At 45.1% G+C, this 20540-nt stretch overlaps 2 protein-coding genes across 3 annotated transcripts; one reads left to right on the plus strand and one right to left on the minus strand.

The window, feature by feature from the left end:
- Positions 1-7: 7 nt before the first annotated feature.
- Positions 8-12445, plus strand: LOC146176096 (fumarate hydratase, mitochondrial-like). Its single transcript, XM_084582407.1, has 10 exons — positions 8-264; positions 925-1050; positions 3028-3138; positions 4110-4286; positions 4773-4928; positions 5963-6074; positions 7079-7159; positions 7719-7922; positions 8527-8743; positions 12030-12445. Exons 1-10 carry the CDS (start codon positions 151-153, stop codon positions 12235-12237), a joined length of 1506 nt encoding a protein of 501 aa, XP_084438533.1. The 5' UTR covers positions 8-150; the 3' UTR covers positions 12238-12445.
- Positions 12446-12733: 288 nt separating this feature from the next.
- On the minus strand, positions 12734-20100 carry Seipin (lipid droplet biogenesis associated protein seipin). Of its 2 annotated transcripts, none has more exons than XM_084582412.1 (9): positions 19737-20100; positions 19469-19544; positions 19273-19348; positions 18971-19038; positions 17891-18025; positions 17656-17753; positions 16976-17187; positions 14959-15042; positions 12734-14462 (listed from the first exon to the last, which is right to left on the minus strand). In XM_084582412.1, the coding sequence occupies exons 1-9, from the start codon at positions 19922-19924 to the stop codon at positions 14440-14442; spliced, it is 960 nt and encodes a 319-aa protein (XP_084438538.1). In that variant the 5' UTR covers positions 19925-20100; the 3' UTR covers positions 12734-14439. The 2 variants fall into 2 exon arrangements, with proteins under 2 accessions (XP_084438538.1, XP_084438537.1); XM_084582411.1 differs by having other exon boundaries at positions 12734-14413; positions 19737-20099.
- Between the last annotated feature and the right edge of the window lie 440 nt (positions 20101-20540).

Genomic DNA, 20540 nt, shown 5'->3' on the forward strand with positions numbered 1-20540 from the left:
AGGGGGAGGTCATCTGAGAGTCGCCGGTCAAGTCTGCGCTGCGTGGAGTAGTACAAGGACTGTGCAGGTTCTGGTTTCTCTGCGTCCACTCAGCGCAAATAACAGCCGTTCTTCTCCCCCATTATCACGTGTCGCTTATCGGCCGAAGCTATGAAGCTTCCAGTCGCCCTCGTCTCGCAACTGCGGCACCTTGCGCGACACAACTTTTCCCAAGGAAGGATGGCTCTACACTCGTCTGCTGCTAGAGCGGCTGCCGCCGGAACGGTGAGAGCAAATACTGCTGCAAAAGCGCCTGCGATGCAAAGAAACGTATGTTTAGAGGCCAGCGTGGACGATGAACTAAGCGCACCGGTCCTTTATAATTGCACCCAAGGTACCAAGGTTACTCCTAGTTTATCGCGGTCGTGCCATCGGAAGACCGCCGTTCGCAGTTGAGCAGTGTCTCTAGAACGTAACTCAACTATGGAAGATGATGTCGGTATTTACACGACGTATACGCGTGTTATATTATCTGTTTCGAGCGATGATTCGAAACCGGTGCTCTCATTTCTATCACTTAAGTAGCGCTGGCTCCACATCGCTGCTTACTGATACTTACTTACTGATGGCCTTACCTTAACACGTCTCGTAGTGAATCGTTCGGAAAGACGCCCTTGAGTGCGGGCATTGATGCAGGCGATTTTTTACTGAAGTGACAGCTTTAAAAAACCGCCCATATGCTCCAGTTAAAACACGAAGCGGAGGTTGTATATACGGCCTAAAATCTCTCAATGGCCACTAGCATGCATCGCACGTCTCGGAAGCGTAAAAGGAAAAATGGGAGGGGGGTAGGCAAACAGCACTAAATAATCGTGCCACACCTAGCTCCATATAATAAATTTGTTCATGCGTTGTTTGAATTAATCTTTCTTTCACTCTTTGCAGGGAGACTTTAGAATTGAGTCGGACACATTTGGTGAACTGAAGGTGCCCAGTGACAAGTATTATGGAGCGCAGACGATGCGTTCCATGCTCAACTTTGACATTGGAGGCGAGCATGAGAGAATGCCTGTGAGTATTAAAACGGTTTGAAAGGTACATGTGAGTTCTCAAAGTTGATTGCATAATTGCTTTTGTACAAGCCTGCTGCTTCTCCTGCCACGTACAGTGCTGGGCACCATAATTAAGCAGGAAGAAAAATATAAATAGATAAACTCGTTCCGTTGTATCAAATAACTCGCATTGCTTAAAGGCTTTTATGCAAACAGCAAAAAGTGTTCCCAGTGTGCATGCAAGCCTTTTCAGTCATTTTGTGCTCATTTTTTGTGGTCTATGATGCTGGAAAGTTTGTCGTTCTGAGGTGTCCTGGTGACTGCCGATGATTCAAACTTGAAAGGAATTGAAAAATTGTCCGACTTATGCACATTTCAAATTAAGAGAGCCTTTTAATGCACTTTACATAATGGAGCAAGTTGTAAATTTGCTGGGTGAGTTAATTCATGATGGGAGTAGTGTGAAGGACGGTAGCAGGAAGATGTCATGCTTCATCACATTGTCCTCGTCCTTAACGTACGCTACTACCACCATTATTTGGCTTCAGAGCATTCACTCAACTTAACTGAATACCAAATCGAGGTGCAACTGTATTCCCATTTTTTTATTTTCACCTCATGTTTTCTAGAGCTATTCTGTATTAGAATCACCACTACAATGATGCCTCTAAGCCTGTTTAAATATTGCAGGACTTGCATGTCCGGGCCACTTTTCTTTTTTCTCCTTAACGTGAAGCTGCGATTGATGATTTTCCCAAAGCAGTAGGGTTTAAAAGCAGCTTGTGTAGGTTGCATGCTATTAAAAAGGTTTGTTGCTTCCAATTCTGAGCATGAAGAAGAAAATTAGGCTTTAGGCAAAATTGGCAGATTTAGCTGCTTCCTTATCTCCCATCTCCTGTGCTCAATTAATTGCTTAGAGTGCATGACACTTTTTGCTTAGGGTAGCTCAACAGCAGTGAAATGTGAATGGAATGAAAGAGAAAAGCACTCAATGTCTCGAAGTTACAACATTCACTCGTGCTTTACTCGGCAGCTCAGACTAATCCGTATTATTTAAACAACAGTTGCATCTTGCCTGTACTCACCTATGGGGCTGAAACGTGGAGGCTAACCAAGAGAGTTCTACTTAAGTTGAGGACAACCCAGAAAGCTATGGAACGAAAAATTGTAGGGGTAACATTAAGAGATAGAAAGCGTGCAGAGTGGGTCAGAGAAATAACTCAAGTTACCGACATTCTAGTAGAAATTAAGAAGAAGAAATGGACATGGGCAGGACATGTAGTGCGAAGAGGGGATAACTGATGGTCGCTGAGGGTAACAAACTGGATTGCAAGGGAAGGAAAGCGTAGCAGGGGGCGGCAGAAAGTTAGGTGGGCGGATGAGATTAAGAAGTTCGCGGGGGTCAAGTGGATGCAGCTAGCACAGAACCGGGTTAAGTGGAGAAATATGGGAGAGGCCTTCGCCCTGCAGTGGGTATAATCAGGCTGATGATGATCATGATTTAAACAAAAACTGAAAATTTATGGTACCTCTTTTTGCCCTGCACACACAAGTGTTGATGGTGTTTGAGACTCAATTTCTACAACACTAGGGCCCCACCGGGGTGACTCATTGGTTACGACGCTCGACTACTGTGCCCAAGGACGCGGGATCGAATCCCGGCCTCGGCAGCCACTTTTTGATGGAGGCGAGAAGCAAGGCGCTCGTGTGCTGTGTGATGTCAGTGCATATTAAAGGACCCCAGGTGGTTGAAATTTCCGGAGCCCTCCACTACGGTGTCTCTTATAGTCTGAGTCGCTTTGGGACGTTAAACGCCACAAACCACCCCTCTATAACATTAAGCGTGCTTGCACAGAAGGTCGAGCTTTTATCAAGCAACGCCAAATTCTGTTTCCTTTTGCGATGTTTGATGGGCTCTGAAAGGCACATTAAAGTGAGATGAGTGACATGCTGCTGTAATTGCCAGTGTTATTAATGGCCTGCATGCTTTTTCCAGCTTCCAGTCATAAAGGCCTTTGGCATTCTCAAGAAAGCAGCTGCCATTGTGAACAAGGAGTATGGTCTGGACCCCAAGCTGGCAGACGCTATCTCACAGGCAGCTGACGAGGTACGTTCTCTTCGCTTCAGCTCTGTCGGTCAAATTAGGTTTATGTGCATCATGGGCAGGACATGTAGTGCGAAGAGAGGATAACCGATGGTCGCTTAGGGTAACAAACCGGATTCCAAGGGAAGGAAAGCGTAGCAGGGGGTGGCAGAAAGTTAGGTGGGCGGATGAGGTTAAGAAGTTCGAAGGGGTCAAGTGGATGCAGCTAGCACAGAACCGGGTTAATTGGAGAAATATGGGAGAGGCCTTCGCCCTGCAGTTGGTATAGTCAGGCTGATGATGATGATGATGATGAGTCAAGGATAGAAGGCTCTCCTTTTTCTATACCTTAAAGCATAAAGCTAAAAGCATATGCTACTAATGGTAGCTTCACTTTACCACTGTGCCGGCCATAAACACACAGTCATGCCATGAAATTTTGCCTCTTGCAAGTAATGAAGGCAGTAGTGTGTCGCTGAAAAGCACAGCCACTGAGCACGAGTTCCTTTCTACAGTTCGCAAGAGCACCATATTTGCTGCAGTACTCTGTACTAAGCAGAAGAAACTTTGCGGGTCTAGTTTCAGGTTATTTTATCCCCTTTTTGATCAACACAAAGTACAAAATGCTTCTCTGCAAAGATTTTTGCTTTTGCACATAGTAAAGAAAATCCTAGATGACCAAAGTCAATCCTGGAGGCTTTGGTTGTACAGCCTTTGTCAACCCAGAAGGTTTGCTTTCAAGCCGTATGTTAGGAATTCTTTAACAATCATGAAAGTCCTAGCCATTGGAGGGGGTACAACGAGAAATATTCTTGTCTTCAGCAAGTTTGGAAACCTGCATTACGAGCCACATAGTATGGCTCAGCAGTAGACCCGCTGGGATTTTGACAAAGGGTGTGCATTATAGCCCCCTTATAGTACAGGTTTGGTGCATTAGGTCAAGGTCATTCTGGATAAGAATTGAAATTTATCTGCCCGCACCTTTCCCTCCTTAGGTAATTGATGGACGGTTGGAGTCCCACTTCCCTCTAGTGATCTGGCAAACAGGCTCAGGAACCCAGTCGAACATGAATGTCAACGAGGTGATTGCCAACCGGGCCATCGAAATCCTTGGAGGCAAGCTGGGCAGTAAGAGCCCTGTTCATCCAAACGACCATGTGAACAAGAGCCAGGTGGGTGGATACTTTACTCTTATCTAACTGCACTGCACAGAAATTTGTGAGAACAGGGTGCATAGTAGAATAGAAAGAGATGACCTGTTAACATGAAATGCTGGTCATGGACAAGACAAGCAATGTGACTAGCTAAGTATATGTTCAACGAAACTTTGAATGACTGTAACTGAAATGTTTTCTCGAGCGATAAAATATATGTATTAGGTTCTGAGCAGTAACAGAGAGGCATTGCGAGGTTGCCTAGGTCAAGCAATGTAGCAGTCAAGCCTTTTACTTTTTTACATGCATTTTGCGCTACGAGTGTAGTGTCTGTGTAGGTCTTGGATGCAGCCTGTTTGTTTTGTTTTCGGGTGTCTCGACTTTTATTTAAAGTCTCTCATCTTGCTACGTAGGTAGCAAGGCTTGTTTATTTCTTTCGCTTGTCACACTTCTTGAGGTTTATTACTTTCTCTTCTCCTAATGCTCACAATGGCATGCCTGCAGAGTTCAAACGACACATATCCAACTGCCATGCACATCGCTGTTGCCATGGAGATTGACACTCGCCTGATGCCCGCACTCAAGAAGCTGCACGACGCCCTGCGTACAAAGGCGCACGAGTTTGATGACATTGTCAAGATCGGCCGGACACACACACAAGTAAGGGTTCGCTAAATTGTATACGAAAGTTAAAGCTGGTTGGTAGATGTCCAGTAGTTCAGATCTAGAAGTTACTGTTGATTTCAAAAGTTCCTAGGAAATTGGAACAGCTACGTAGATGGGATATATGCCACTTCATGTGTCATCTGATTGCCGCACATGAGAGCAGACAAGTCCAACTTTGACCTCCTCATAGGTTGTTCCTATCCACTTTCTCTTAATTCGGTTGTGTACTTTGGTTAACACTGACATATTGTGACAATCCTTGTTTCCATTAGTAGTATTTAGTTTGAGTCCAACTACTGCCGCAGACGCATTGCTTTTTTTTTTTTTTTACTAGTTACACGAGCCACAGTGGCTCAATGCTTTGGCTGCTGGTTCCAAGGTTATGGCTTTAATCCCAGGCACTTTACTGCATTGGCGAAATGCAAAAACACCTGTCCAGTGTCAGCGCACTTTAGAGAACACCAGGTGGTCTAAAATAGACAGGAGCCATTTGATATGGTAGTTCTTTTAACCCCCGCATACCAGTAGCATGTACCGTGCAGTGTGCAATGTGAGTTCACATTCGACTCCAGGTTGAACCACAGGTGGTCGAAATTTTCGCGAGCCTGCCACTACGGCGTCCCTCGTGCTTTGGGACATTATTACAGCCCATGGAACGAATAGCACATACAAATTTTGCTTATTACAAAACATCTTTCAGACACATCTCTCCTCATTTTTAATGAAAAATGCTGTTGGGCAGGCCTAACTTGAGTAATGAATGTGGCACTGCAATTGAAGTTTTAGCTTACCTCGGTCAGCTATTAAATCAGGTCAGCTATTAAACTGGTTCCGTTGTACAAACGCAGACTGGGGAACGACAGATGGGCAATGTGAACAAGACATCTACGGGGCTTGTTCACTTCGCCCACCCCTCGTCCCCTCCAATCTGGCACTTCTGTATCGCTTGTGGTTAGGGGCGCATTTGTTGCCATGTCAGATTATCACCTTCTTCACGTAGAATGCGGGACGCGTGGTTGTGTGCACAGGACGCAGTGCCCCTGACACTGGGCCAGGAGTTTGGAGGCTACGCCGCCCAGATTCAGTACGGCATGGAGCGGGTCAAGGCGACACTGCCTCACCTCTACTTCCTGGCTGCAGGTTGGTGCTCACAGTGACTGCCATCGTTGGTAGAATGTGTCACTGTCACACGGAGAACATATTCTAGTTTCTATTTTAGTTTTTGAAAGACACGTGCATAAGTGATTCATAGCAAGTAATCCTGGGTTAATTTTCAATCACTGAGCCAGTATCAATTGCAAGTGCCCCTTCGTTCAAACAAGTAGTTTGGAAAATAAAATGTCACTTGCACAAGACACATGTTCGAGCTTTGCAAAAGTATTTTGTTCACACTTCATTTGTGGCCGTTTAACCGTTCCATTTGATTTCTAACACTTCTTGCTTTAGTACATATTGATTTTATACACCAGGCAAGAAGGACAAGCATGATGTCCAATTGTACACTTTTGCCAGTGCAGACTTGTATAGATGGTGACAGGTTACCTGTGTTCTGAATTTATCCTTGTGTCGGGTTCTTGCAAATTCAAGTGGTAAACTCATTTTTCACTCATGAAACTGTTGACGCTTCTCTGGCCATCATTTGCAACAGATTGTATGGAGCAGTTGAAAGTAGAGTCGCTTGAGAGTGGTTATCTTAATTTAGTCGTTCATGTAGCCCTATAAATCCGTAACAACAGAGTTTATGCATCACGTACCAATCTGCCAGTTCCATATACGAAACAGCCGTCACTTCACCTGCACTGTCTCCATCCACAAGAATGCAGGATGCTAGCTTTGTGAATGCCAGTTGCCAGATATTCCCAATACTAATTACTTATAATCTGCAGTGGATTCCAGGCTGCTTGCCAAAGGTTTGACAGTTTGGATTGTCCATGCATTTCGCATCTTGCAAAGTTGCATCAGTCACACATTTCTATTAACTTCACAGGCTATGATTGATGGCAGAATCTCATCTGTGTCATATTAATGCTTCTAACAAACACACACATTTTGTTTTCAGAGGAGAAGAGAAAAGATTTAATGATAACTTATAATTGTCTTGTACTATTTATAACTGTTACTCCTGTATTGCATGCTATCACCAGGTGGCACGGCTGTTGGCACGGGACTCAACACTAGAATCGGCTTCGCTGAGAAGGTCGCTGAGAAGGTTTCCCAGTTCACGGGTGAGTTGCAACTATTGCCCATACTAACAAAAACAAGCAGCCAACTGTGCTTGTCACTAGTGATGTCGTGGGTTGGTGAAAACAGTGTAATCGGAATGACACAATGGGTAATGGCCCCGACACTCGTGTGTACTCTGTTCTTTCCTTTTCTTGGTACTTAACCCACCATGCTGGCATTTGGTATCATAGTTGTACTCATATTTTATTATTCACTTTTCAAGCAATTCTTGCTGCTCCCTTTTATTCCTTTGCCTTGAAATTCTATGATTTATGTAAAAACCTAAATTTACACTATGGTAAGGCTGATTTAGAGGTACGAATTCTGAAACTCTACTTTGCATATTGAGAATATGCCTTGCAATTCCACGAGTCCACCTTACCCGAGCAATGGACTTTTCACGGCATAATTTTCAAGTGGCTGACTGGGGAATTGCGGAATAATGCTCTCTATTTACGTTTCTTTGCATGACCTGCCTGTTCTGCACAATGCTGCTACATGATGATGTCCGAGTGGTGGCATACCTTCCTTCGGAGTTGAACAGCGTTTGCGTCTCTGCAGGGTTGCCATTTGTGACAGCGCCCAACAAGTTTGAGGCGCTCGCTGCCAACGACGCCATGGTGGAGGTCTCGGGCGCTCTCAACGTACTCGCGTGCAGCCTTATGAAGATAGCCAATGACATCCGGTTCCTGGGATCTGGGCCTCGATGCGGCTTTGGCGAGCTCTCGTTGCCAGAGAACGAACCAGGAAGCAGCATCATGCCAGGCGAGTGTGACGCAGTGGCTTCAAGTGATATTTGTGACACGTCTGAAGCGGTCTCTTTCTGTAATTCATCAGACGCTTGCGGCCTATGTGACTACGTGAGAAAAATATGGGCGCCAATCTACTGTCTGAGTAACCAGAAAGCTGCTAATATTTGTCAGTGAACCTGTTGTGTAGCAAGGAGGTTATATATATATACAAGTTCTATATAACCTTTTAGTTTTGTATGTGTTTTACAGTGTCCGTAGAAAATCATCAATGTCAGACAAGGTGGCGGTGATGCAGAGAACAAATGGAATAAGCTTGCTGCTAGTCCAGAGCAAGGAAATCAAAAGCATTTGTTTGGTGATGGAAATGGCTGGGCAGTTATGCTTCTTATTAATGTGTTTGTTTGGTGTAGCTGTGGTATGCTTAATACATACAATCTGTGAATTTGCGATTTACTTATCTTGTTCTTTGGGAGGCATACTTGTAACATAACGATACAACAGGGATCATGCGAGCAGTTTGTGAGGGCCTTGCATTGTATCTCTCCATTATGTTGACATCTTATTGTACAGTTAAAGTGACCAACGCTATCGTAGTCCTGTCTAATTTTGCTCTGCAGGCAAGGTGAACCCGACGCAGTGCGAAGCAGTCACCATGGTGGCGGCACAGGTGATGGGCAACCACGTGGCAGTCACCGTAGGTGGCAGCAATGGCCACTTCGAGCTCAACGTGTTCAAGCCGCTCATCGTTTCAAACGTGCTGCGCTCCGTGCGGCTGCTGGCCGATTCGAGTGTCTCCTTCACGGATCACTGCGTGGCTGGTATTATCCCCAACAAGTGAGTGGTGGCAATTATGTGGTGGCACCGCAAGTGGTGGCACCGCGGGTGGCAATTATGTTGGGCATTGATATGCCAGCAGTTATAACGCATGTGTCAAGCACAAGTGGCTTGACCACAGCGGCGGTAGTGCTCCACTTTGGTGTGGCGCTAACTTGTATGGTTCAGTTCAGTTCAGTCGTTCAGTCGTGTCCGACTCTTCGTGACCCTATGGACCATTTCACGCCACGCTTTCCGGTCTCTCACTATCTTCCTAACATCACATAACTTCATCTGCAGTGCCTCGAGGATGCCATCTAACCATCGCGTTCGCTGCCTACCCCTTCTCCGGCGACCGTCAACCTTTCCCAACATCAAATCTTTCTCCAGCGACTCCTCTCTTCTCATCAGATGACCAAAGTAGCTGAGTTTTAACTTTAGAATTTGACCCTCCAATGAGCAGTCAGGGTTTATGGTCGACAATATCGACTGATTTGATCTTCTGGCAGTCCAAGGAACTCTCAAGAGTCTTCGCCAGCACCACAATTCAAACGCGTCAATTCTTCGGCGGTCAGCCTTTTTCACAGTCCAACTCTCGCATCCATACATCACAACTGGAAAGACCATAGCACGAGTTATACGGAGCTGTAGCTATTAAAAGACGCAACACTAATCTCCACCAATGGGCCGCAACATGAATGCGTTAACTCTACGTGCTTCAAATAGCAAATTTTAAAAATTACACTTTCTTACTGAAAGAACAAATCACAGCCACATCTCAGGGCATGAAATGGGCGATAACTAGGGGTGTGCGAATACAGTCAAACCCGGTTATATCGAACCCGGATATATCGAATTTTGGTTATATCGAACTCGCGAAATGTCCCCTTGAAAATCCCATGTAAAAGTATAGGAAAGCCGCGTCATATATCGAACTCAATTTCACCAGTCGTTCAATATATCGAACTCCGCACCACGCACTGGAAAGTGTGCCTTCCCCAAAAACGATCGCATCACCCTTGGCCGTTTGCCGCGTGACGTTTTCAAGCCACGCGCGGAAGGAATGAGAGGGGACAGTTCGGCGACGGCTGGTCTGGGCAGCGCCGCGCCCATTCCCCAAAGGCGCGCGCATCTGCAGTTATCGCTTCCAGCGCGCCAACACATGACGTTTGCAAGCCATGTGTGTGGGTGTGCCCATTCTTTTGCCGAGCTATCTCCTTCAGCACGCGCAACGCATGCGCCAAGCCAGCTCAGTCCGTCTTTCTCCAGCGTGTGTTGCGAACCCTCTGCGTGCGGCGGCGCGATGGCGCCTGCGGATGTTAAGAAGCAGCAGTTCTCTCAGTTTCTTTTTTTTTTCTTTTTCGCTTTTTTTTTTTGTGAGTCTTTTCTTATCGTTGTGCTGTACGCGCGGCGTAGCGTAAGATATGGCGGCTGCGGACGTTAAGAAGCGGCAGGTTTATTTTTTTATTTTTTGCAGGGATGTTTCTTATTATTTTTTTTTTATTGTTTATCCTTGCATGCATGAATCAGCAAAAGCACGCGGTCAGCTGCTGCGATCATGACTCCCGCCCCAAGCGCGGCGTGATAAATCGAACCAGGCTTGTGCAATCAAGCCATCACGGGCACTCTGCCAAGTTCGCTCCCCGCCACCGCAGGAGCTATCAAAAGATAAACGCGCCCTGACGTTATCGCTGCGCAGCATCTTGGCACGCTGCCAATGAGCTGTGGATGAGAGGACCGAAACAGACTGACGCGCGCCATCGACATGCAAGCGAAAATGCTCGCGATTTCTGCCGCCGCGGCGACGCAGAAACCTTGTTTGAGCTGCCGTGGTGGCTCGAGCGGCGAGAGGGACGCAGTTCCAACAAATTTTAAAATTTTCGCTCTGTCGCTGCCGCTCGTTGCTGAGATCGCTTAGTCGCTTGCATGTGAACGAGCTGGCCTTAACGCATTTTTTTTTTTTTTTCAAATTCTCGGGTGCAAAAGCGGAGGGTGGGTTCGTTATGCGAGTGGGTTGATTATGCGACAAATACGGTATCGTTTTTTCGCATCGTAAGTGCCGTCACAAGCCGATTTCTGTATATCGAATTATCGATATATCGAACTCTTTCGCGATCCCCTTCGAGTTCGATATATCCGGGTTCGACTGTATTGATATTTTCTAATGTGAATTGAATATGAATGTGGGAAGAAAAGTGCCTTCAATTATCTGATCTGTGGAAAAGAAAAGGGAAATTTAAAAAATAGCAAACATTGTTCACATTGTTTATTTCGGAATTCACGTGATATTTGTAAATAAGGCTACCTTAATTAGAAATGCACAGAAGTGTATACCCTACTGCAAAATCCAGTATAAATTTTGTACAAGGTTTCATATACCGGTTTTTGTACAGAAAGGACCTGCATGAAACAGGGTGGATTTGCTAAATACAGTAAGCTTTAGTACCTTCGGCCTTTAAGGGGACCAGAAAATATGAAATAACTGAGGTTTTCAACTGAAATTCTCAATATCAGCTTTTTGAATAGGAATCGAATAACAAACATGTTCGATTCATATTTGAAATTTCGAATATTCACACACCCCTAGCAATCACACATATGAGCTGTGGCCTCTGAGGTAGGACATCAAGGCAAGGTTGCTAAGCTTTTTTAAGGCTTGCTGCGTCATCCAGTCTTGGAGCCCATTTACGAGCATTATAAACGCTGCAACGCAATTGGACTGCATAGCAGCACAAGGGCTGAATTACGCTCCATTCACATCCCAAAAACTAGCTAGAAACTTGTCACAAACCGTAACTAGCCGACGTACCTGACAACCAGTAGCAGTGGTGGCTGATTGACAGGTTTGTGACCATTTTTTTTAATGTAATCGGAGCATCCCCTGGCCCCTTCTTTCCGCACTTACTGATCGTGCACAGTGTCTATTTTTTGAACTGCCATTGAAGGAAAGTACTTGTGCGAGCCTTACTCGAACCACTTTCCAATTATTCAAAAAGTTTATAACATATACCATTTGGTTTGACTTACTTCCAAAATACACTACATATTTTATTTGCTCGAATAATTGAATACAAAGATTTATTCAATTCATTATTCGACATTTTCAGACATTTGCACACCCCTACTTAGATTTGACTCAGTGAAAGAGTGATTACATGTTTCAGCTCGGTGCGACAAACTGAGGTCATGATGCATGCACCACAAGGTGTGCTGTGAAACTGTTATAGAACCAAAGTGCTGCTTGCTAAACATGGCCTAGGAAGCCGTGATGTCCAGTAATAATGGCAACGCTAATATACCGTTTCAGGGAGCGCATTTCCAAGCTTCTCAACGAGTCGCTGATGCTGGTGACTGCGTTGAACCCGCACATTGGCTACGACAAGGCCGCCAAGATAGCCAAGACGGCACACAAAGAAGGCACCACGCTGAAGGAGTGTGCCCTCAAGTTGGGTTTCCTCACGGCCGAGGAGTTCGACAAGTGGGTTCAGCCCAAGGACATGCTGGGACCCAAGTGAACACATGATCAGACTCTTGACGAGAGGTATTTTCAGCCCATCGCTTTGTTGCTGGAGGCATTGTCTTGTGTTCATACCGGATCTGGTCCCGCATCAGCGTGCCACCACTGAAGCTTATTATCCCGAAATCGCCCACACACTGGTTCGGTGTTTTTCGTGATGACTTTCTGGGCAGGCTGGTGACACATTAAATCTACTGTTTCATGAAGGTGATAAGTGCCTGTTCGCTTCGACGATGACATGTAAATGAAGAGGTCATGTTGAGATGTCTCCTGTGTTTGTGTGTGCTTTGCAGTAATCGAAGCATGAGGAACAGGTAGGGAGGTCGCTTTAACCTAACCTATTTAGCGTCCGCTGTGCTGAAAGACTCTAGCTGTAACATCAGTAGATTGTCATGGGTATCATACAAGGAAAGATTTGTAATTGTAGCAGTTCGTCCACCTTGCTCGTATTGCAAGAGCAACACAAAAGAGAGGGCCAGACGGGGCAATATAGGTACAATTAAAAGAAAGCTTTTAATCGCAACTTAGTCCATGCATCACGATGCATGTTCAAATTTTAGTACAGTGCGTTTCTCTCTAAGCTTGCACACTGCACAACGTACAGCTCTCCCCAAGCGCTTTACTAAAACCATTACGTCACTTTGTTCTGTTGATTTACACAATGACTGTGTACGGCACACTTCATATGGTACAAACATTTCTGTGATTTGAAAACACTGGGCTTAGACACAGTTGGGCAGAAGGCAAAAAGGTACCCAAATAAAAGCCACAAATGCTTGTGGATAGAGTGCCCATCATTTGGAGGCCAATATATCAAGCAAAGTACTATGTACACACACATCAACGAAGGAATAAACACTGGGTACCTTTACAGAAACAGTACTACACTGCTTTAAAAGCAAAGCGAAGAGTGGCACTTCAACAGCACTGACTTGTTATTAGCTTGTGATGACACCCTACTCTGAGGCATAATGAAGAGCCTTAGCGCGGTGTAATTAAGAAAGCAACATTTGACTTAACGGTAGAACGCTTGGAAGGCTGCATAGCCTGTGGCCGCATGGACCACATACAGTCCAAAGTGTCAATATTCACTGAAGTCGATCTTTTTAGTCTCGGATAAAAACAGTCATTCCAAAGGTGTCCGAAGATCTCTATAAAAAGTAGCAAAAAAATGCTAGCACTACTGAAAATATAAACTACTAAAGCTGATACAGCATCCAACACATATTATAAAACATGTCCATCATAACCCAGGCAAGGCCACTGTGTCGGTCTCTGAGGCATCAGTAAACAAACAGCTATGATAGTATTGACCATACACTACAGTATAGATGGTCAACCTGTAAATGTTCAGTGTATGAAATGTGAGACCGTTGCTGAACAAACAGCACGTGCAACCTTGAACTGTCTCCATTCATACAACAGGTTTCACCAGTGAATTGAGTGTGTGCATGTGTAAGGCCACACATACACACGCCAAAAATCCCTCCCTTCAGATATGTTGGCAATAATTACATGGCTAAAATACACTGGAACAATTCATTGCCAGCACATTTCATGTAGCCCAACTGTCTCATGTATTGGCACAATATATCAATTCCGTGATATGTAGGTATCGTAGCTGACGCCCATAACTGCATACACTAGCATCAGTTCAAAGTTGCACTATATGCGAGGCTTGCAGACTCCAAAGCGCAAGGCCGAAGCACATAACCACGATGAACAGATGGCGAGTCGCAAAGTCTCAAAACTGGAGTGCGCACGCTGTCGGGGCTTTCTGAAGCCGATTATATCCACAAGTGCATGGCAGTGCGATCACTTACGGACAGACACCGCTGTTCACATGATGCATTTGCACAAAGTTAAAACTGGCTCCAAGGTGTGTGGCACAACAAATCTTGGAGAGGAGGGTTAGATACCCTTGGAATTGTAGAGGGCAGCCATTACTGCTGCAAGGAACTATCACAGCTGAGGTACACCTTGCTTGCATCGCTCTTAGAGAGTCCTCGCAGTAAAACAGGTCAGTTCTATTTCTGCGTCTTCTCCGACCTTCCCCGGCTTGGCGTCACCACTTGCGATTCAGTCACCGCCGAGAGAAGACAGGCTAACATGGCTCCTCGCAGTTGCGGCTCCAAAAAGTTCCCGCAACGTTTTCCCGGTCTTCTCGTCAAGCTCTGCGCGAAGGAGGCCCCTTGTCAGGTTAGTTCCACCAAGTCCAAACATCTGCCAGTCGGAGGTAAGTGATTAGAGGCATCGCATAAAAAAGTTGCAGCAGCGACAGACCGCACAAAGCCCACCACTGTGCTTCTGATGAGGCCAACAAACACCTAAACTTCATTGTTTTCTTAGATGTCTTGCATTTTAGACTCCAAATGGCCAAATGGTGCACAGTGAGCCGAAATAGTCTCGAGTGATTTATGACATTGTGCAAGACGTGAATTTTCGCTGAAGTTGATGAGTGACAGGCAAGCTGAAGCCCGACGTCTCTCATAATATGGCTCATGAGGCATTACTATCTTTAAGCAATATGCTGCGACATCCACAGCGATACATACTTAAAGTAATTCAACCAAACTACACGTGCTTCGCAGCTCGTTTCATTGTAGCAGAGAGGCCAGAGAACAACGGACGGCCTTCAGGTCACGGCAAAGATGACTCCTTATTGTTTTCAGAGCTACCACGGCAAAGGCCGCAAGTGAGTGAAAAAAAAAAAACTTGCCTTTCCGCTTTCTCACTTTTTTGGCCTCCACCGTCTCTTTCACAAGATCTGGCTGGTTGCCGCTAACATCGCTGGCGGTGTCATCTGGAAGAAATGTGAACCATCAAAACGGTTAATAGCAAGTCAGGTAATACGCATATTAACCCCGAATAATCCAACATTTTCAATGTCCATTTATGTTTTGCAACATAGAAGCCTTGCCATATTTCCCCGGATGCCTGTGTGTGTCATGCACAGATGGCAAATTATTCGTCTTGTTGAAAATGGCAAATGCTACACGCATGTCCATGTACACTTTGATGGTATCTGATGACATGACATAAGAAGGGGATGATTTCCAGTTGAGAACATTTCACATCTAGATTGCGACTGAGCGCTTATCACATCAGATTTAAATTGGTTGTTGCACAAAACGTTGATTGTTCAGTTGAAAGAAAGTTGTAAGCCAGTAAAAATACACTTATGTGTGGAATCCTTTCTGGCTGAAATTCACTGTTTACACTTACAGAATAAAGCTTTTGTGAAATTTGTTGTCAGCTTCACCTAGTTGTGCTACGCTGGAAACAATGCATTAATGCTCTTCAGTATGACTACGAGAAAAAAGCTACACGCTCTTGTCACAGTAGCTAGCTAGACATTGCTCCAATTCCTAGAATACTATGCCTACATATTCTGCTTTTAACATTCACTTCCACCATTAAAAGGGACAAATGTTGCAGTGAAGCCAGAATAAGATTTATGAAATGTGTCGTTATTTATTCATGATGCTAGTTTAATCTTCTTTCAGCTCCTCGCTATAAAATTAAAATACTGCTTCTTATGATAGTAATACCAGGCAACCTCCGTTGTGAAACTCGGTATTCTTGACACCACCGTAATCAACTGTAGCTGTCACTACATGCAGACGCTGAGGATGTAAACAGCAGGCTGTTAGCAAATGTCCGCTTTTGTAGTTGCAGTATGCACAGATTTTGGAAGCTGTCGCCGACAGCTCTCAAAACTGCACTTGACGAGCTTGCGGCACATACAAAAGAGACTAAGAGTTCAAAAGATGTGAACCCAGTAGTGAGCAATTCACGAAAGTGTGGTGCAATAATGTTAACAGCTCGGTATAGTCTAATCACTGATGCCAGGGACTTAAGTAGGCTTTATTAAACAAAACTTCCAACAAGCAAAATATATGACACTTTCTTGGTAATCAAAGCTGGACTAGACACCAAACATTTGTGTTGGAAGGCACCAGTGAGGAATGTATGCCCACATCATAAAAGGCACTACTGGCAGCGACAAATCTGCCATTAGCACGAGATGACAAAATGTACAGGTGCTTGTCAAGCTTGAAGGACTAGAAGGCAGGCCCCAGGACTCTAACACAAATCGTCAAACTGCACAGCTATTTGCACAGGCGTTTTCAACTGTTCTATACACCATTTTCTACACAAGGCACAGACGGTAAGATTATGCAATATTATTCGCTCTTCCAACAAGGCCAATACTTTTTTGTGAACTATACTACAACTTTTCATGAACAAGAGCAACAACCTACATTAGGTGGTCATTAAAGCATAAAACAAAAAAAAAAAGTGTTGATATGCATGAACACTACAACAAGCATATTCACATTGCATGCAGTGTGCCAAATCCAGAATGGATTCTTAGAATGAGAGCACAGCACACAAGAAGGTGGAGATGGCAAACAGTGGAAGGCAGAAAGGATAAACAAGTCGGTGCTACACTGGTTCGAAGCTGGAAACACAAACACTAGTGTCCTTCGTCTTGCAACAATTCATTTACATGGTCAACAGGAAAATTTCTTTTCTACATAACAGAAGTGGCTCACCACTGGCACGATCGTAATTTAGTACCTACACTTCCATGTTTTTTCCCAAGTGACAAACAGTCCAATGGCTAGAAACGCTCCTCGGGTAGATTTCAAACAGCCCTCATCACAAGTCCCAGTCCCAGTCGTCTCGGTCCCACTCCAGTTGTGCGCGCTGTGGGGGCAACTGCCACGTACCTTCCACCTCATCGTCGGCTTGTTCCTCCTCTTCCACCCGTTTCTTTCCATTGCTGGGACGCTTCTTCCTATCGGCCGGGGATCGGCGCGTCTTCGGCTTGGCGGCTGGAGTCAGGTGGTTCCAGGACAGGAGTGCCACGAGGCTCACAAAGAAGAAGTTTGTCGATATGCCCACCAGAGCTGAAGTGAGCGGCCAGTTGTAGAGCAGGTACCTAGTAGCCAACATGGCCACAATTATTATAGCGCATCTGCGGTTCAAGATGCCAACAACAAACAAGGCATTTCCATCCACAAAACAGGACACGGCCATCCTTCGCCGCCTCGTTAAAAAATAGTTTTACCACTGTGAATGGACTATCCATTTGACATTTCATAAGAATGAAAGAAAGGGATCCCAGAGTTGTGACACAAAGCTCAAATCAGTGGTCCAACAATATACGCAATATAACTGTTATTAAAAGTATTAATGTACACATACAAGAGCTACATGCAGAAACAATAAGATGTGAATAATGCACAGCATAGCATGCATGCAATGACAGTTCCTCCAAAAGCTGTGGTTGCAATCGCAATAACTGCCAGCCATTCGTCTAGTTACAAACCAGCTCAAATGGGAAACGTCAGCAGTACTGCATGCCACCGACAACGTCTGTCGAGTTTTCTGCGGTCAACTTTCTCACCTCAATCCTATGAAGTCTGCATATACTTTCAGCGTCGCTGTGTAGATCTCAATTTGACTATTCCGAATCATGATACCTGCTTGAGTTGCTGGCTTTGCCTGCAAATGAACAACAAATAACCATGCATAACATTCAAAGAATGGCAGATTAACTTAAAACTACTCAATACGTACAAAGACATATCGTAGCTAAAAATGAAAAGCTTGGCACAAGCACATCACTGTGCCCAACTTACGTAATCCTCCATGTATCTTTCAAACAGAAGAATCGATACGGTCTGCTTCTCTTCTGCTGATCCAAAGAGCAGCATTGGAATGTAAAACAATGTTGAGAGGAGTCTCACGAGCATCGACTTGTACCGCAGGACACCCTGTTACGAAGGGCGACAGAGAAAAGAATATGGCCGCAGAATGTTACATTCAGTTCAGCAGTTTACATGTGAGGATGCAAAACTGCATTGAATGTCAACATGCATAAAACCATGAAGACACAAACATTATGTGCACTTTATTTGTGCATTGTCCAAGTAGAAACAGCATCCCAGAAAAAAAGCAAGTGAAAAAAAAATAGACAATGACAGCCTTGATCAAAAGCTTTCAAGAAACGTAGTTTGCTTTTTGGTTGTACAGTACAGCTGGAGTATGTATGGTACTACTGAAGGGCAGCATAGTAAGGGCAGCATTTCATGTCAAATTCAAACTGTCAAATTCAAACTGTCAAATTCAAACTAAATACCTTCTAAGAAAGTTGCAAAGCAGCTGCAATACGGTAATTGGAGAATCCATATCAGGATAAACCATAGGAAATGGAACCATAAAGGTGAGTGGACAGTGCACAACGAGCATACTGCATAAAGGAGCCGGTCTGCATAGACTGCTCCACTCCTCCTTGTGCTGGTGTATCTGTTGTGTTTGTATTCTCCATAGACTGCGATATGCAAGGAAACAGGAGTGTTTGGACAGGGAGATAAAAGTGAAAGGAAAGGATGTGGAAAAGTACTCAAGAAAGAGGTGCAAAATCCATATGGTAGAGCCTATCGATGGGAGGACAGCCGCAAAAGCAAAGTATTGTAAGCAGGAAAGGGAAATGATTCATCGAGTAGGCCTGTATCAATAGACCCCGGAGAAGGGGTAGGGCAATGTATGTATACTTCCCCTACACTCTGGGATAAAAATGCTAATGACAGAGCAGAGCAAGCAATTACGAGTATTACTGTGGACACATAACTTATAAGTAAGAAAAGAAAGAAGGGGTGAAAGGGAGGAGCACATATGGGGGAGAAAAGGACCAGAGTCCCACAACCGGCAGCCCTTACCGATCGCTGCGTAGACCTCAACACCTCTCCATCCTCACTGATCATGTCAAGTCGGACCGTGAACATCCCTGCGCATGTAGAGCCAGCAAAAAAAATATATATATATATATAAAATATTTCTTCCGGCCTTTGGCCATGGCAGTAACATAAACAACTATGCATTTTTTTATTCTCGTCTCCTTCAAAACCACTCGAAGGAACCTGCGTTTCTGTTAGCAAGACGAGAGGTACACGCGACTCGATAAGAAGTTCGTCTGCTACGGCTGTTGCTAAGAAGGGCAACGGCGATATGTGATCCTCACCTATCCGTTGATTGGCCTCGGACTCCGGCATTTCAAGTTCCAGGAGGATTTTGTACCTCTGACCCCTGGCCAGGTACTGGAATGATAACACAATGGCAGATCCAGTCATCGCGGCGTTCGAAGGCCGTGTCCAGACCATGATAACGGTGGCCTAAGTAATTATATATGCATATCCGTATCGCGCGCTTCCACTTACGTCGTCTTGTCCCGGCCTCACGATGGTTACGTTGGCCATCGGGTAGTCGCAAAAGCCTCCTGGACATGCTTTAGACCTGCATGGAGGGGTAAATATGCTGCGAGAACGGCGGCACGCCAGTGACCCTGATCCGTCGGGCTTCCGAAACCAAGCCCCGAAATGAGCTTCAACTCAACAGCTGCAGCGGAGAGGTACCACGATCGGAAGCTACGCACGTTTCCAAGGTCGCGCTGGCTGAACTAGGAAGAAAACTTGAGGCTAAACTCACTCGAAATGTAGATGCACCGGGAATACGTGCGAGGACTTCGGAATGTAGTTCCAGTAGAACACACCGTAGAGCAGTATGGATGTCCATGTTATCACCGAGAACAGTACGGCTACGAAGAACGACTGGGACACCAGCTGCCGGACGCCGCCGAACACGGTGAGCGGCAGCTTTAGCAGCGTTAAGATCATGCCGCGGCGGCCTCGCTCCAGGAAACTACAATAAGGATATGCGGCGCCCGACCGCGCAACAACATAAAGGTGATCATAGCCACCCAGGCCGATAACGCACCGCAGATTGCACGCGTGTTTGTTTGGGAACTACTCAAGTGGAGGTAGCAGAGTAGTGATTGACCGTGTCGTGAATTGCGTGGCGGTAGAAATGCAAACTACGAAAAAGGGGGGGGGGGGGGGGGGTAGAAAAAAAAAAGGAATACGTAAAGATTCTGTCCATCGTTTTATTACGACCAATGTGTACAGCACAACAAGTTGCAAGGAAGTCATCTTTGCAATCAATTACAAATAAACGATATGGATAGTAACGATAACGGTAACGCCATGGTAGAAGAACAAATGGTAGCGTAACTCCCATAGAAGCCTGCGTGTCGACTCTGAGCGAGATGATGATGATGATGATTTGAGGCTGCACCCTTTGTAACGGGTGGACACTATACTGCGTCCCAGCCAAAAAAAGAAAGAAAAAAAAGGAAAGAGAGAGAGAGAAAAAAAAAAGGAAGAGTTAACGGTGGACGAGTGTCCACCACATGCGGAGACGGGATTTTGTGACTGATGTAGCACTGTCACTGTT

The sequence above is a fragment of the Amblyomma maculatum genome, chromosome 10 (assembly GCF_055883805.1).
Source record: "Amblyomma maculatum isolate TAMU_Amacu chromosome 10, ASM5588380v1, whole genome shotgun sequence".
Classification (NCBI taxonomy): Eukaryota; Metazoa; Arthropoda; class Arachnida; order Ixodida; family Ixodidae; genus Amblyomma; species Amblyomma maculatum.